At 38.4% G+C, this 15,503-nt stretch overlaps 2 protein-coding genes and 1 non-coding gene across 3 annotated transcripts in view; 1 reads left to right on the forward strand and 2 right to left on the reverse strand.

Annotated features, from left to right (window-relative positions):
- The window catches only part of ORC1 (origin recognition complex subunit 1), a 31,013-nt gene extending 20,652 nt beyond the window's left edge, over positions 1-10,361 (reverse strand). The window contains exons 1-7 of the mRNA XM_060231816.1: positions 10,127-10,361; positions 9,718-9,815; positions 6,011-6,138; positions 4,683-4,849; positions 3,149-3,515; positions 1,380-1,677; positions 614-703 (exon numbers count right to left, since the gene is read on the reverse strand). Coding sequence (XP_060087799.1) covers positions 614-703; positions 1,380-1,677; positions 3,149-3,515; positions 4,683-4,849; positions 6,011-6,138; positions 9,718-9,815; positions 10,127-10,246 — 1,268 coding nt within the window. The 5' untranslated portion in view covers positions 10,247-10,361. The remainder of the gene's footprint in view (positions 1-613; positions 704-1,379; positions 1,678-3,148; positions 3,516-4,682; positions 4,850-6,010; positions 6,139-9,717; positions 9,816-10,126) is intronic.
- TRNAA-GGC (transfer RNA alanine (anticodon GGC)) lies at positions 8,381-8,455 on the reverse strand. The gene has a single exon. It is a non-coding gene; the product is annotated as a tRNA-Ala (tRNA).
- On the forward strand, positions 10,214-14,878 carry PRPF38A (pre-mRNA processing factor 38A). The gene is made up of 10 exons (XM_060231826.1): positions 10,214-10,588; positions 10,765-10,924; positions 11,366-11,487; positions 12,002-12,087; positions 12,578-12,688; positions 12,857-12,969; positions 13,073-13,099; positions 13,683-13,780; positions 14,299-14,347; positions 14,574-14,878. The coding sequence occupies exons 1-10, from the start codon at positions 10,459-10,461 to the stop codon at positions 14,614-14,616; spliced, it is 939 nt and encodes a 312-aa protein (XP_060087809.1). The 5' UTR covers positions 10,214-10,458; the 3' UTR covers positions 14,617-14,878.
- Positions 14,879-15,503: the final 625 nt, after the last annotated feature.

The following is a 15,503-nucleotide window of genomic DNA, read 5'->3' on the forward strand; positions in this document are numbered from 1 at the left end:
CAACTTCAACTTTAAATGCATTCGCCAAGCCGCTGGCTGGTTTTGTGAAGTGGTTTAAAGAGACAAACCTTCTCCAATCAAGCTGACAGGGGCTTTGAGAGCCACATAATATTTATGAAAGAGCCACAGTTTAGCCACCTCTGTGCTAGGAGGATCTGAACCTTTGTTTTACATGTCAGTGGAACAAATCTTTAGTCAAAATTTAAAGTGGCTCAAATAAATGACAGTTAAGAGGCCAGTAGTTTTATTCATGTTGCTGAGACATATATAGTGCAAAAACTGTCAAGAATTCCATTCACCAAACTTCTACACTATAGTAATGGCTTGCTAGATGCAACATGCATGGTTCTCCCCTCCTCCATTTTTTTTTGTCTCATAGGAACTTTGAGGTAGGTTAGAGACTTGTTCACAGTCACTGATGGATGCATAACAATTAGAAGCCATGTCTCCCCACTCCTAGTCTAATACTTAACACTGCTTCAACTAACATACTATGAATTTTACACCAGCATGTAATGTAACCTCTTACAATTCCATTTACTCGCTGAAACTTAAGAGTTTATGAATACAAAAAGTTACAAACCCAGTCCAGTTACCTCTAAAGATCACTTACACTTGCTGTATAGGACTGCTCTTGAGTGCTGCAGCTTGCTTTGCTGAGTTTTTGGACGTCTTGCAAATCTCATCCCTGTAATCTGTACCCCTTGAATTAATGGGGAGGGGGGGGAGATGGAATAAAAAAAGAAGTGTGATCATAAAGGGCAACTTTTTTGTTTTAAACTGAATTCAGTCCATATAATTTACCCTACTGATTCTCCATTCTTACATTTAATGTTCCTTTAAATTCCTTTAACATTATTTCAAATAGAATGAGGTTAACATGAACAAAACATAGTTGGTATAGGATACAAGAGCAATAAAAATGAAAGCCACTGAAGTTATAAAATGATTCAAAATCCACTAGTCAGAATCTAAAGAACTACTATAGGTCATGCCTAAGAGCTTGGGGATATCCACACTCTAACCCCCACCCTGCTTCCAGGCTTCAGCCTGCACATAGTTCTCATATTGGAGTAGTTCCCCATGGCTCAGTCCCCCAAGAATGGGGAGCAGAGCTGTAGTCAGATGACTGTGGATGAACGAGACCATGCCAGACACTCTCCTCTCAAGTTGGTGGTGGCAGCAACAGCAGAAAGCAAAGTAATTCTAGTTTTCTGACACACATGCATAGAGGAGTGACAAGTATTTTTCTGGATTTTTGTTACAAAGAGATTCTTGGCTATTTTGGAGACTGTTACAGAAAACATAGCAAAGAATAGACACAGACAGTACACTTTAACAATTCCTCTCCAATATTTATGTTAAATTCTGTCACTCACTCTCTGGCAGTGTCCTTCCCAGAAAAAATCCTGGTTTTCCATGTGGTATCTTGGTTCCTCTTGGAAGAAGGTAACACAATTGCATTAGATTGCTCTGATGTGTCTCCCAATGGCTCCGTGTCCTGAAATTGATCATCTTCATCAGTAGGACAAGATATTTTGGGAGGTGAGCCATTAATGCCAGTGAATGTGACTTTGCGTTTAAGTGGTGAGTTATCCAGAGGCTTAATGAAGTCAAAGTCTAGAAGCTCAATAATGTCTTGTTCATTGAACATACTTCTTGGAAATTTGGTAGGACCTAAAACCCAAAAACATCAAAAGGTTTTGAATAAGGTTGTTTGGAAACAATCTGTTTTGAACCCGTATATGAAGGGTGCCAAGCTTCAATTGTAAGTAGTTAGCAACACAGAACAGAACTTGTACATGGCTTTTTGCATTGGTAAATTTGTTCTCAGTAAAATTATTTAATTATTAGATTTATGAATTGCCTATCGCTGCCTCAGGAAGGCTCTGGGCAATATACAATGTATTTTGGTCTGTATGTCCAAATATACAATAGGACAGAGTTCATCTCTCCTGCATTCACTTGTACATGCCCCCCCTCCCAATTCTTATTTAAGAGAGAAGTTCCAACCATCAGTGTACCTTCAAACCCCATGAAATTAGGTTTGTTCTTGGGTAAACTCTAGAAACTCAGTGGACAATGACAGAATCTAATCAGAGACAGATTCTGGGGCACAGCATTTAGATATGTTGATAGCTTTATTAATAAATGCAACACAACTGGAATTATAAACAAAAAGACCACCATTATTCTTCATCACACCACATACAAATAGTTATTGTATATTACTCTTATAAAAAGGATTTAAGAACAAATTATTTCCCTCCAACAATTTGTAATTTGTTTTTGATGGTTTTCATGCTACTTGTTGTTACTCACCCTGAGCCCACTCAAGGGGAGGGTGGGTTAGAAATCGAAGATAATAAATAAAAAGATGCCCAAATTTAGCAGCTAAGCCACATCCTTTACACCTTACTAATGCAGAGTAAGATACATTTGTTCAGAAGGTTTCACACACACAATTGCAGCATAGTTGCCTTCAGCACAAGAACACAGCGTTAACTACAGCTCTTCATGAACACATGAAGCTGGCTTATATTGAATCAGGCCATTGTTCCATGAGGGTCAGTATTATCTACTAAGACTAGCAACAGCTCTCCAGGGTCTTAAGAGATTTTCACACTACATGGTTCTTTTAACTGGTGATCCCAGAATTGAATTTAGGATTTTCTTTCATAGCCCCTCCCCTGAAAGTAGTATTGTTCATGCTCAGGACCACAATAGATGCCTGATATGAAATCCTGTTTAAGGATTTCAGGTGTCCTGACTGACAATAACTTCTTTATCCATAGAACTCATGTTAATGTTTATTCCATGCAGCCACGCAGAGAAAGATTCCTACTGTACCTGTTCCCAAAGAGTCAGGAAGGCAGCAAAGCCAATAATATAGCATTTTAAAACATGTATTCCTCCATGGGAATTATTCCAAGGTACTTGGCGGCGGCAGGAGGACTGCAGAAACAAGCTGTCAATTACAAATTTGTGCTCTGGAGTGAAAAGCCCTTGTTTTGAAATTACAGTATTCAAAAAAGTCCTGTAAGAGTTATTCATAAACTACCCTTTTCAAGACCAGTTAACCCGTTTCCAGAGCAATAAGCCCACTATCAGCCAAGAGCAATATCTGTATGATTTATGGAATACATACTGTTTAGCTGTAATTTTTTCTTTGCCGCTGGGGTGTTCATGCTACTGGCCACTCTTTGGGAACATCTTTCCTTAGACAAAGATGACTTGGCATTTGAATGTTTTGATTCTGCTTCCATCTCCTTCTTACTTCGAGTCACCCTCCTGGTTTTTGCTTCTGCAGAGCAAGCAGTACGTGAGGGTGTCACTTGGTATTCAGTTGTAAAATTCATGACATTAGTCTTCATTTTCACAGAATCTTTCAGCTCTGCCAATACGCTAGGCAACAAAGGTTTCAACTTTTTGCCATTCCAAGATTTTCTCACAAAGAGTAATTTTTCATTGTGTAGCACAGCAGGAAGTACTTCACTAGGCGACAGTGGGATAACCTGAAAAGGAAGCAAAACACCAGATGATTGTACTTTATGCTAGCATGTGCTATTTATACAGTATTTAGTATTCTTATCAAATACAAGATTTTAACCTAGCCTTCGATATTTTTAAGCCCCTGAAGCTTTAGTTTCTAAAGCATCATCAAGGCAAGACATTCTCTTAAAACATAATTCAATCTGTCAATCCTCCAAATATTTGACAAAATAGAAAACTGAAATGCATAGCTTTAGAATTAACTTTTTGTCTAATACCAGTTGTTCAGTTCTCATACTGTGTATCTCAGGATATTACTCCAATATGTAAATCTTAAGCAATTAGTTCTGCATACACTTTCATACAAGTAAAGATATTTCTGGAGAAAAAGATAATACATATTTGCACTGCAACAGGCCACAAGCTAGAAGCGACACCTATTACTATATGATAGAGGAATACTTCCTCTGAGCCCCTGCAATCTGCAGTTTCTGTAAAGAATTACAAAAAACTAAGTTTTTATTAAAAATTGCTACCAAAAAAATAGAAATGTCTGGTTGAATGTTACGTGTCAGCTATTGTTCAGCAAGCAAGTAATGAACTAACTTATTTATGCAGTTGTTGAAAGTCAAGTGATAAATAGCCAGTCCCAAGAATTCAACGACAGCAACAGCAGCATGACAAACTGCAGCTCAAGTGGCATTCCAGTAGTGCAATTTTATGCAGAGTTAATCTAGTCTGTAACCGTAAGCCTGGCACGTAAGACTAAGATCCTTAGTTCAGAAAAGCTTCTAATGCAAAGTTAAACTGAGGTTTTAGCTCTTGAATTTCCCCAACAATTAATCAAGTGCTACTACCAGTCATGTTCTGCCAATGCCATTCAAGCACCCATACACTGCTACTATGCTACAGCAGAGAAAAACTAATATTTTCTGCAGTGAAGTCAAAAGTTCAATAATCAAGGACACCTGTTACATAGGGATAGTTAAATCTGTTTCTGTGAGTGCCCATATTGTGTTCATACTTTTCATTTCTCAAATCTGAGTGGTGCTTCATGCAGAGATTTCAAGCCAGCCTTTTGAAAAAGTTTAAGGATCACAAGCATCCAGTATAACCATAGATCTGCATTATAAACTTCAGAACCAGAAACTTACTCTTCCCTTTTTTTTACAAGAATAAAATATACACACCGTGACATTACTAATGATGGATGTAATGAGTATGTCAGTATCCCACTCAGAATTCTCATTTAAAAATATCTCCTGAGAATCTTCTTTTCCTAAAGTCATGCGTTGATTGAGAGGTATTTCTTCAACACGAGAAAACCACTGAACAACTGCACGTTTTTCCTCAAAACCTGAAGCAGACACAAAGACATACACACAATTCAATTTTGCATGAATAAAAATACTAAAAGTATTTTAGCTTAACAATGATTTCTTCATTTCAAAATCTGAGTGGTCTGTAGCAGCATCTCACAAATTCTTCACCTTCAGGGAAACTTTCCTAGTCTGCTAAGGAACCACTACACATTTACCACAGCACTCCTGTGGGTGCAGAGAATTCTGAGATGCTTTCTTAGAATACACAGTCTTTTCAAGTGAAGGGCTGGCCAGATTGTTTGGAGCTCACCATTGCTCTGTGTGGCCCAAGACTGCATAATAGGACTGCATAATAACATTCTCCTATAGTTTTGTAAGCTAGGGAATAATTAGTTATGGTGGACATGCTGTCTTTCAGGAATGGCTATCTACCTTTCCCAAGCATGAGTTTGCCTTGTCCCTTATGGATGTTCTTCAAGTTTTAAACGTGAAGTTTACTCAAGCAAGTTTAAGTAAACAACACAAGTAACTTGTGCCCTAAATGGAGACAAAGGTCCAGTGATAGTCTACAGTTCAACAGCGCATAGCCACTGAAAAATGGCAACAGTCATCTATGACAGCCACATAAAAAGCAATGCCCATAAAACATACAAACCACCTTATGCCACCCAGTTAATGACTTACACAGCACAGAATATCCACTACCAGAAAATAATAAAATAATAATTTAAGCTCCTTGCTGATGCTCTTCATTTTTCCCGGAAGGTTTCTACTGTACAAAAAAGTAGTAAGGATATCTACTGACCATTTTAGGACAGAGGTGAAAAAAATAGCTTGATATTGAATGTATTGGTTTTGTAAGGAAACCACACAATGAAAATGCTTTTAATTATAAATCTATAAAGTTAATATACAGAGTTAATTCCTATAATAATCTTATTTTGTTTGGGGTCCCAGAACCTTGGGACATTTGTTCAGAATTATAGCTTTAATAAGTAGCAAAAAACATAGCCAAGAAATATAGCCTGGCTATACCTCAGACCTCTTTTTAGAATACCTAATACCTGTCCTATGGGAAGGGCTAAAAATCGAATAAAATAAAATAAATAAATAAAAGGGGGAGCCTCCTTGACCAGAACTGAACAAATTAACAGGCAATGTACAGGACAGCAATTCAAAAGAATCAGACGACTTACCATCTTCATATAATTTTAGGAGTCTTGCCACAAGAATCTGTTCTGTATTCTCACCCTCTATTAAAATAAACTCTCCAGGGAAAATGCAGGTTTCAGTTGTATTTTTTCCTGATGTAATAGACATTCCCCTAGAAAAGGATAATTATAAATGTTTTCCACATTTCTTGCAATTAAGGTTTCGGATTTTATAATTTTTATTGATTTTAACTAAAAAGAAAAAGCATAAGCATAGATACAGAAGCATTAAAGAGGGGGAGGGGTGAATACAGAATGGGAGACCAGAAACAAAGAAAAATACAAATATATCAGTTACATTTCTACCACCAAATGAAATACCCAGTTCCTTCTACCTGCAAGTATTAAATTTTCCCCTTATATTTTACCATCTTTATCTTTCATTATACACTTTTTACTAAACCATTACTTAAAATGCAAGTCTAGACTATTCTTCTTCAGCACATTTAAGTATAAGAAAGTCAGAGAAGTCTCAACACAGAACTAACTGGCTAAGCTTAACCATATTAAAAATACAGACTAATTTGTTATTTTAACAATGTCGTCATTAAAATGAGCATAAGAAACAAATATCTTCATCCTAATTTACTTATTTCAAACGGAAAGAAAAAGAAATCAGATTTAAAATATCATAAAATGTAGAGAGATAAAAAAAGTGATAAGCCGAAAAAAAACATAGTAATTTATCTGTCAGTATAAACAATTTCTCCAAACAAACATATTAAGAGCAGATCTACCAGATTACAGAATAATTGTGTTGTCTGCCTTCTTAAAAATTAATCCAAGTTAACTATTTATTTATATAAAACTCCTTTCAAAACTTTTAAATCCTTTAACTCTTATATCCATATTGCTCTAGGAGGAACTTAATATGTGCCAAAAATCTCACTTGGCCTTTTAAAATCGCATGTCAGTTCTTGTTGAGAGTTCCATATCCAATTACCCACAGAGAGAGAAACAGTTTAAAAACCCTTCTTCCTAAAAGTGTTCCACGTCTTGATTTTTTTGCTGAGATATACCTTCTCTCTCCTTAGTGCAGTCATCCCTCTTGATAAAAATAGTAAGGATCCCACACCACTTGTTCCTCTCGAAAAAACTTCAATCATTCTTGATTTCCAGTCCTTCTTTTTAACTGCACAATAAGGTTCCATTTTGCTTTTCTTCTGTTTGTTTTCCAGCAGATCACTCTCCATTTCCAATTCTACAGACGCCACCAAGATCTCTTTAACACTCTGCTCATGCAGATTTGAGATTTCGATAGCTTTCAACATAAAAGCTCCCATTTGCTTTTTTTCCAACTCTGTTAATGAACTAGTCTTTCTTTAGAGAAGTTATGGTATCCATTATAACTTTTTTATAAACACATTTCGCTTGGTAATGCCATTTTTTCTCTACCAAATAACTCAGTCTATTAATCAAAGTTGAAAAGTAACTCAGAGACTCAGTTAGTCTGTCTCTCCAAATCTCCTCCAGCCATGTGTTTCGATTGTTGCCATTTCAGTTGCACTCAGGCAGCAAAGACAAATCTCTCTAAAATATATCTCGTTTTTGTTCAGACCGTATTATAGCCAGATAATAGTCTCATTAACACATATTCAATTATAATCCGGGTCGATTTGAGTATCTATATTCAGTCTAATTCAAATTGTTGCCAATGCTCAAAGTTGTTCTTTGTCTTTTCGAAGCCTCATTCACAGGAAAGTGGGGGGGAGATTCACCTCTTTCCCTTCCTTTGAACTGTTCTGTTTGTTGTTATGTAAAACGACCCATTAGCCAATGGTATTGAAAACAAACTTACTTGCTGAGTAGAACTGCCGTGCTTGAGGTAGGAAAGTGATGCATCAGAAGCTTGTTAAGAGAAAAAAGAGCAAGCTGTCGGGTGTTCATCTCTTACTGCCATGATGGCGATCATGGCGGCGGAGCTTTGGGGCATACAAGAAGGACAGAAACAGCCGCCGCTATGCCCCTGGCTTCTTGCAAAACTGCATGCCGAAAGGAAACCCCTTCAGGGTCTCTCAGGAGATGCCACATCTGTGGCACCTCTCCAACCGCCTGATTCAGGGGGGCCGCTAGAGACAAGCTCCGCGGACCCCCACTGAGCTCAAGGCGACATAACCCGGAAGTTCAATTAAGGTGTATTGTCCAGGTTATCAAGAACAATCTTGCTCTTCTTCCTATCCCTCTTATTTGTTTCTGTGTCTTTCAAATCCAGACATCTTTCTTTAAAATTAACCCATAAAGCTGCCTTATGCTGAATCAGACCATTGGTCTGTCAAGGTCGGTACTGTCTACTTAGACTGGCAGCAAGTCTCAGGCAGAGATCTTTCCCATCATCTATTTCCTGATTCTTCTAACTGGAGATGCCAGGAATTGAACCTGGGACCTTCTGCATGCCAAGCAGATGCTCTACCACTAAGCCACAGCCTCTCCCTAAGTGATCCAGTCTGCTTCCCATAGTAATTAACTATGAGTAGGCCATGTAATTAATTATATTTGAGGTATGGACACAGACAATAACTAATACACTTGTTATTTTTAAAACTTGGTGAAATCATATAACTTCCGTGTGCACAATAATTTTAAAAAGTAAAGATGTGCACAATTCTAATTTTAAAAGGTAAAGGTAGTCCCCTGTGCAAGCACCAGTTGTTTCCGACTCTGGGGTGATGTCGCATCACAACATTTTCACGGCAGACTTTTTATGGGGTGGTTTGCCATTGCTTTCCCCAGTCATCTACACTTTCCCCCCCAGCAAACTGGATACTCATTTTACCAACCTTGGAAGGCTGAGTCAACCTTGAACCTAGCTTCCACCAGGATCGAACTCAGATCATAAGCAGAGCTGTGGACTGCAGTACTGCAGCTTACCACTTTGTGGCACAGGTCTACAATGCAATTTTAGAGGCTGCCAAATAAGAATTCATTCAGCCCTATTTAACAGAACAAGTAAATAGTGGTAAACAGTTTAAGGCAAGAAATGAAGAACAACATCCAACGCTGAAGTATTAATATTTAATCCCTTTCCCCATCACTGCTATGACCTTCACTCCTCCGCCCTTAAAGCTCCAAAGACATCATAACCACTTAAATTACTGTACCATCTCTGGAACTCTCTCAAGGAATGTCTACATGATGCTACATCTCTCCGTTTCTTCAAAACCCTTCTTAAAATTCACCTTTACCATAAAGCTTTTGGCTTAACCCTAGACCTGAATCTGTACTGAAATGAAGGCCTGTTTTACACATAGAAGAAAATCAGGTGGGAAAAGGATAACATGGAGTGTTCTCCTTCAGTCTGCAGGAGGAGAATCACATCTTAGAATGCTCCCTTGAGCTAAACTCTCTGCTAGCAGAAAACCAGTACAGAAAATGAAAGAAGTGAATAAATCCTCTATCCTTTCTGTAAGTTTTCTGCATATGTAGTTTTTCAACATAAATAATAATTCAAATTCAGGATCCACCTCTTCAATACAAAAAAATGCAATCCATTCTACCACCTTATTTTATAGATAAACGCAACCACACATATTCATATTATCATTACCTGCCTCCTGTGTCACATTATACAGATCTCCTTTTTCATTTATTACTCTGTAATTAAAACTACGTTATTATAATGACCATTCTTATATAAAACCCAGCTTTACTTCATTATTCATTTATCTGTGCTATTTATCCATCTAGGTACAAACCTGTAATAAGAGATCTGTAGCTGCTTATCAAAATAGATGGCTCTTCCATACCAAGAGTAAACGCGTTTACCCAAATCCCTTGTGTTCATCATGTTTTCCTGTAAAGAAATGCAAGCAAAATAATTTCTGTATGCAGTTCTATAAACTGTTGGAAGGACGGGCGCCCGCACACAAGCAGAAACCGCTTATACGGAAGTAGCCCGTTTTGGGAATGCTACATCCCCACTAGCGAACCAGAGAAGGCGCAGAGGAGCAGGGAATGCTCCTGGGTTCCAGTGCGGGGTTCTGGGAAAACTTCGTACTCCCTTTTTCTATGTATTCTATCATTTCTTGATATCAAGCCCGACATCGGCGCTGTACGGCACCCACCAAAAACAATAATCTGCTTCCCGGACTGAAGAATCCTTACAAGGAACTGGATGTGGCGCACAGCTACTTCTTCCTCAGGATGAAATTTCGCGCCGAACTGAACTCGCCCCGCCCCGGAACAAGAAACAGAAGCACTGCCGGGAAAATTAATTTCCGCCATATTTGTTCCAGTCTCTGTGAGGCCTGAAATGAGATTCTCGTTTGCTCGGCGCTAAGATGACAAGTTGGAAGCGACACAGTTCAACCTGGAAGGAATAGCTCCCTAAAACGGAAGCGGAAAACAGTGAGTTTGCCCGGCGCTACACTCGTCCGCTCGTTTCTTTATATTTTTCTGCTCCCCCTCCCTCCTCACTGTGGATTCTCGGCCAGACAATGGCAAACCGGACAGTAAAGGATGCGCATAGTATCCACGGCACTAACCCGCAATACCTGGTGGAGAAGATTATCCGCACTCGCATCTATGAGTCCAAGTATTGGAAGGAAGAATGCTTTGGTCTTACTGGTACGGTTTGGGTAGCTATGAAGGCGAGGGAGGGAGTCGAGCGTGTGGGGCAGTATGTCGGGAGAGGGAACCTGAAAATAGAATGGAGAGATAAATTGTGAAATAAAGGCCCTGCTGTGCATATACTAGGTTATTAACGGCAATACATGCCCCACTTTCTGTCATTCATATATTAGCTGAACTGGTTGTGGATAAGGCTATGGAACTGAGGTACATTGGTGGAGTTTATGGTGGAAACATCAAGCCTACTCCATTCTTATGTTTGACTCTGAAGATGTTACAGATACAGCCTGAAAAAGACATCATTGTGGAATTTATAAAGAATGAAGATTTCAAGTAAGGAGCCTTCAGTCTGAACACAGAGTTGAAGGTTATTACTGGAATTACTTTGTCCTGTGCTTGAAAGTAACTACTCGCATTTTGTAGTTGTTCAGTCTCACAGACTCTATAAATCCTGCATTTAGTAATTCATATTGTCTCTCTCACCATGCATGTTTCTTGACTGAAATTAGAATTTGTAGATACATTCTTTGTTTTCTGCCACTTCATTTTTATTAACCCTTTTGATAATGTTTCCTCTCCAACTTTTCACTGCTGTGAATCTACTAAGTATTTTTGTATGTGCAGCTGATCTGCGGAAACAACAAATGAAGATTCCAGTAATCATGAATAATATTTTAAACTGCTCTAACATGTGAAGGTTTCTATTTTTATATTACTGTATCTGAAAGAATAATAATACCATTCCAAACTATTTTTGTTATTGCTAATTTTCAGGTATGTGAGATTGCTTGGTGCATTGTATATGCGACTAACTGGCACTGCCATAGACTGCTACAAGTACCTTGAACCCTTATACAATGATTATCGAAAAATAAAAAGTCAAAATAGAAATGGGGGTAAGTGGTCTAATTTTATAATTCCTGTACCTAAAATGGGGTGGTATTTATCAACCATACATTACACATATAGATAGAATACTCTTTTATTAATTTTAATAAGCAGTCTGAATAGCCCAGCTTAGCCTCAGCTCATCAGAATGTGAAAGAACACCAAGGAATTGTGGGTTGCAATGCAAAGGAAGGCAGTGGCAAACCACCTCTGCTTGTCACTTGCCTGGAATGGCCTATGGGCTCACCATGAGTAGGTTGTAACTTCATGACATCTTCTAGTTTTGATGCCATATATATGGATTTAATTTATCAGGTGTCAAATAAAGAATTGCTTGCTTCGATGTAAATGTTATTTGAAGACAAACTGCACTGTTTTCTTGGAGAATATGAAGAGAAGTACAGTATCAGCAGACTGCTGAAAACTGAATTGTAATTTTCTTACAATCATTTCATTTTGGAAATTGAGCTATTAATTAAAAAGTGGCTGTTTGCATTCTGAGATAAAACTTTTTTCTTCCAGAATTTGAATTAATGCACGTGGATGAGTTTATTGATCAATTGCTTCATGATGAGCGAGTGTGTGATATTATTTTACCTAGACTACAGGTGTGTAATGACTAACCATTTCAATTGTTTGATGTCTGTAACCCACCCTGAGCCTGCTTTGCAGGGAGGGAGGGATTTAAGCAGAATTTAAAAAATGATAAAAATAAGACTAGACTATATGCCAAGTAGTGACAAAATATGACAAGACCCTTGCCACTTTTGCAAGTGAGTTTATAAATGCATGGGTTGTTGTTTCACCCAGTTTGGTTTAGTGGTTATGTGTGTGGACGCTAACCTGGCAGAACTGGGCATGATTCCCCACTTCTCCACCTGCAACTACTGGAGTGACCTTGGGTCAGCCAAAGTTCTTGCAGAGCTGTTCTCTGAGAGCTCTCTCAGCCCCACCTACCTCACAGAGTGTCTGTTGAGGGGAAAGGAAGGGGAAGGACATTGTAAGCCACTCTGAGTGAATGGCAGGGTATAAATTCAATCTCTCACTCTTCTTTCCATTAAAGATTGCCTACACTGAAAAGCTGTTCGTTATTTTTAGAAACGGTATGTCTTAGAAGAAGCTGAACAGCTGGAACCACGTATTAGTGCGCTGGAAGAAGATATGGATGATGTGGAGTCTAGTGAAGATGAGGAAGATGATGATGAGAAGGTTTAAGTATCTGTGTGGTGGTTCTTCTGGTTCTTTCGCGCACACACACACCCCACACTCATACTGAGTTTGCATGATAAAACCCTTAGTATTAAATTGTGTTTGACTTTCTTTAAATATGAATTGTACTCAGGGTACAATGGAGTGGTTTGTTTGTAATATTTATAGATGGAAAGGGCTCCCACACCTGATCACAGGAGAAGAGGCTATAGGGATCTAGACAAACCCCGGAGATCTCCAACTCTGCGGTATAGGAGAAGCCGAAGCAGATCTCCCAGAAGGTACATTTTTGGAAAACCCTTTCAATCAACATAAAGCTCATTCTAAAAAGATGTAAAGATTAATACACTTACCTCCATTATCTTCCTCCCCCCTCTATTTCAGACGAAGTCGATCTCCAAAGAGAAGGAGGTAGGAGAATTACTGAACTGTTTTTAAAAACTGAATTACATATGTCGTCATCAGGGCTTTTTTTGAGCAGGAACACACAGGAACGCAGTTCCGGCTGGCTTTATGTCAGGAGGAGTGGCCTAACATGCAAATGAATGCTTGCTGGGCCTTTTCTGCAAAAAGCCCTGTGCAAAACAATGGTGACATCAGAGGGTGTGGCCTAATATGCAAATGAGTTCCAGCTGGGCTTGTTCTACAAAAAAAAAGCGCCCTGGTCATCATGCAGTCATCTGCTGGCTATGCCATCACTAAAGGTGGCCCATCTGGCATCAACCAGAGCCCAGGCCTTTTCCATCATGACTTCAGCTCTGGAATGGGCTTCCTGTAGAGATTGGGAGGCCTGCCTGTTTACCAGGGCTATTGAGAGAGTCTGGCATCTTTGGAGGAGGAAGATTGAAAGGTTGTTATTTTATTTTTGCCTTTAAAATGAAAATGTTTGTAGCTATTATTCTAATTTGCCTTGAACCACAAAGAAGGGTGGATATAAATGTTTTATTCAATAATTAAATAGGCTTAGCACTAATAATATCCTGTGTTCTGTTAGTCCTTCGCCACGGCGGGAAAGGCACCGTAGTAAGAGCCCAAGGCGGCATCGAAGCAGATCCAGGGAAAGACGGCACAGATCAAGATCTAAATCCCCAGGTAATTGATTTCTCTGGCATGTAACTCGTGAAAGTGCAAACCCTGCCTCAAACTTTGTTAGTCTTTAGGGTGCTACTGGACTCTTGCTCTTTTCTACTGCTTTTTGTTGTTCAGTCGCACAGTCGAGTCCGACTCTTTACGACCCCATGGACAAAGTCACGCCAGGCCCTCCTGTCTTCCACCATTCTCCAAAGTCTGCTTAAATTCGTGTTTGTTACATCAGTAACGCTATCCAACCATCTCACCTTTTGCCTTCTGTCTTTCCCAGCTTCTACTGCTACAGACAGACTAACTTGGGTACTCATCTTGATCTATCTGGCATGTCAGTAACATTTAGTTCCAGCTCCACTTTCTACCTGTTTGTTTATAATAATCATTGGACTGTTTTTATCATTAATACTTCCATAAAGCACTCTCTTTAACAATTCTGCATTATGTGAACTGGAACTTAGAAGGAACCCTATGCCTTAGAAGGAACCCATACTCAAAGCATGAATTTTGTGTCTTATTTTTAACAGGACACCATCGTAGCCACAGACATCGCAGTCATTCCAAGTCCCCAGAAAGGTATAGACCATATTTTGCCGCTACATAATATTCTAGCAATGACTTTGTTCTTAGAAGTTTTTTTTAAAAGTATGGTAACTATCTAATGTAAAGTTCCAAACTGTGTGTATTTAGGAGTTTATTAATGATGTCATAACTAACCCATAATCCAAATACTTGTTTTGAATGTGCAATTCACATGTACCCATTGGAATCAGCAAGTGAGAAAATTTTGTTGTACTTTCAGATCTAAAAAAAGCCATAAGAAGAGTCGTCGGGGGAATGAATGACACGGACAGTGTAGCTGAACCACTTTGTTTGTAGATATGCACTCAGAAGATGGGTAGTGGCTGTTGCAGTAGCTAACTTTTTATATTATTTTTAGTATCTTACATATGATAGTATTCTTTTTGTCTGATACAAGGGGAACATTTTCAATGTACAATCTGTTGAAATTCTTTTGAAAGCCAGTTTAAAAAAACAATATAAGTTAAGGAACTGTGTAAATTCATTACAAGACCTGTCAATAAAGCATTGTTTATTTGTAATTTTTACAATGTCTGATTGTTATGCAACTATTCATTTTTACAAAGCCCAACAAACCATCAAAATACTAATAAGGCTACAGGGATTGGTAAGTGAGATGGCAGATAATTATTGTAGTTTCTGTATGAAAACTATTATGTTGTTAATATTCCATTCTACATATGTCCTGCATATGATTATACTTGGGCATCTCCTAGAGGTGATAAACTTACACAATTTTCAGAAAGCTGGTATGCAGAGTTGCAATTTTGGGGAAGCTTACAACTTTTTAAAACTGTCTAATGCACTCCTTTATAACAGAGATTGGTAATGTGAATTGACAAAACTTCTGGGCATATTTTCCCCACCTTTCTAGAAGGTAGGAGTAGGAGTATGTGACATTGCATTCAACATGTATGCTTTTCAAAAACAATTTATACAGACATGTAATTCATCCTAGATATTTCAAGCATTCTCTTGTGGATGTCATAGGCCTAAATTATTTAAAGTAGGAAGTTTCAAACAAAGGGTAACAAACTACCCATTTCAGAGTTCTGAACAACTCAATGTTAATAATAGGTTACCAATGGAACCTATACAAATTTAGTCATAATCCAGTCATACTAAATTATATTGGAACCCTAGTTTGCAG

This window comes from Heteronotia binoei, chromosome 2 (genome assembly GCF_032191835.1).
Source record: "Heteronotia binoei isolate CCM8104 ecotype False Entrance Well chromosome 2, APGP_CSIRO_Hbin_v1, whole genome shotgun sequence".
NCBI classification, from domain to species: Eukaryota; Metazoa; Chordata; class Lepidosauria; order Squamata; family Gekkonidae; genus Heteronotia; species Heteronotia binoei.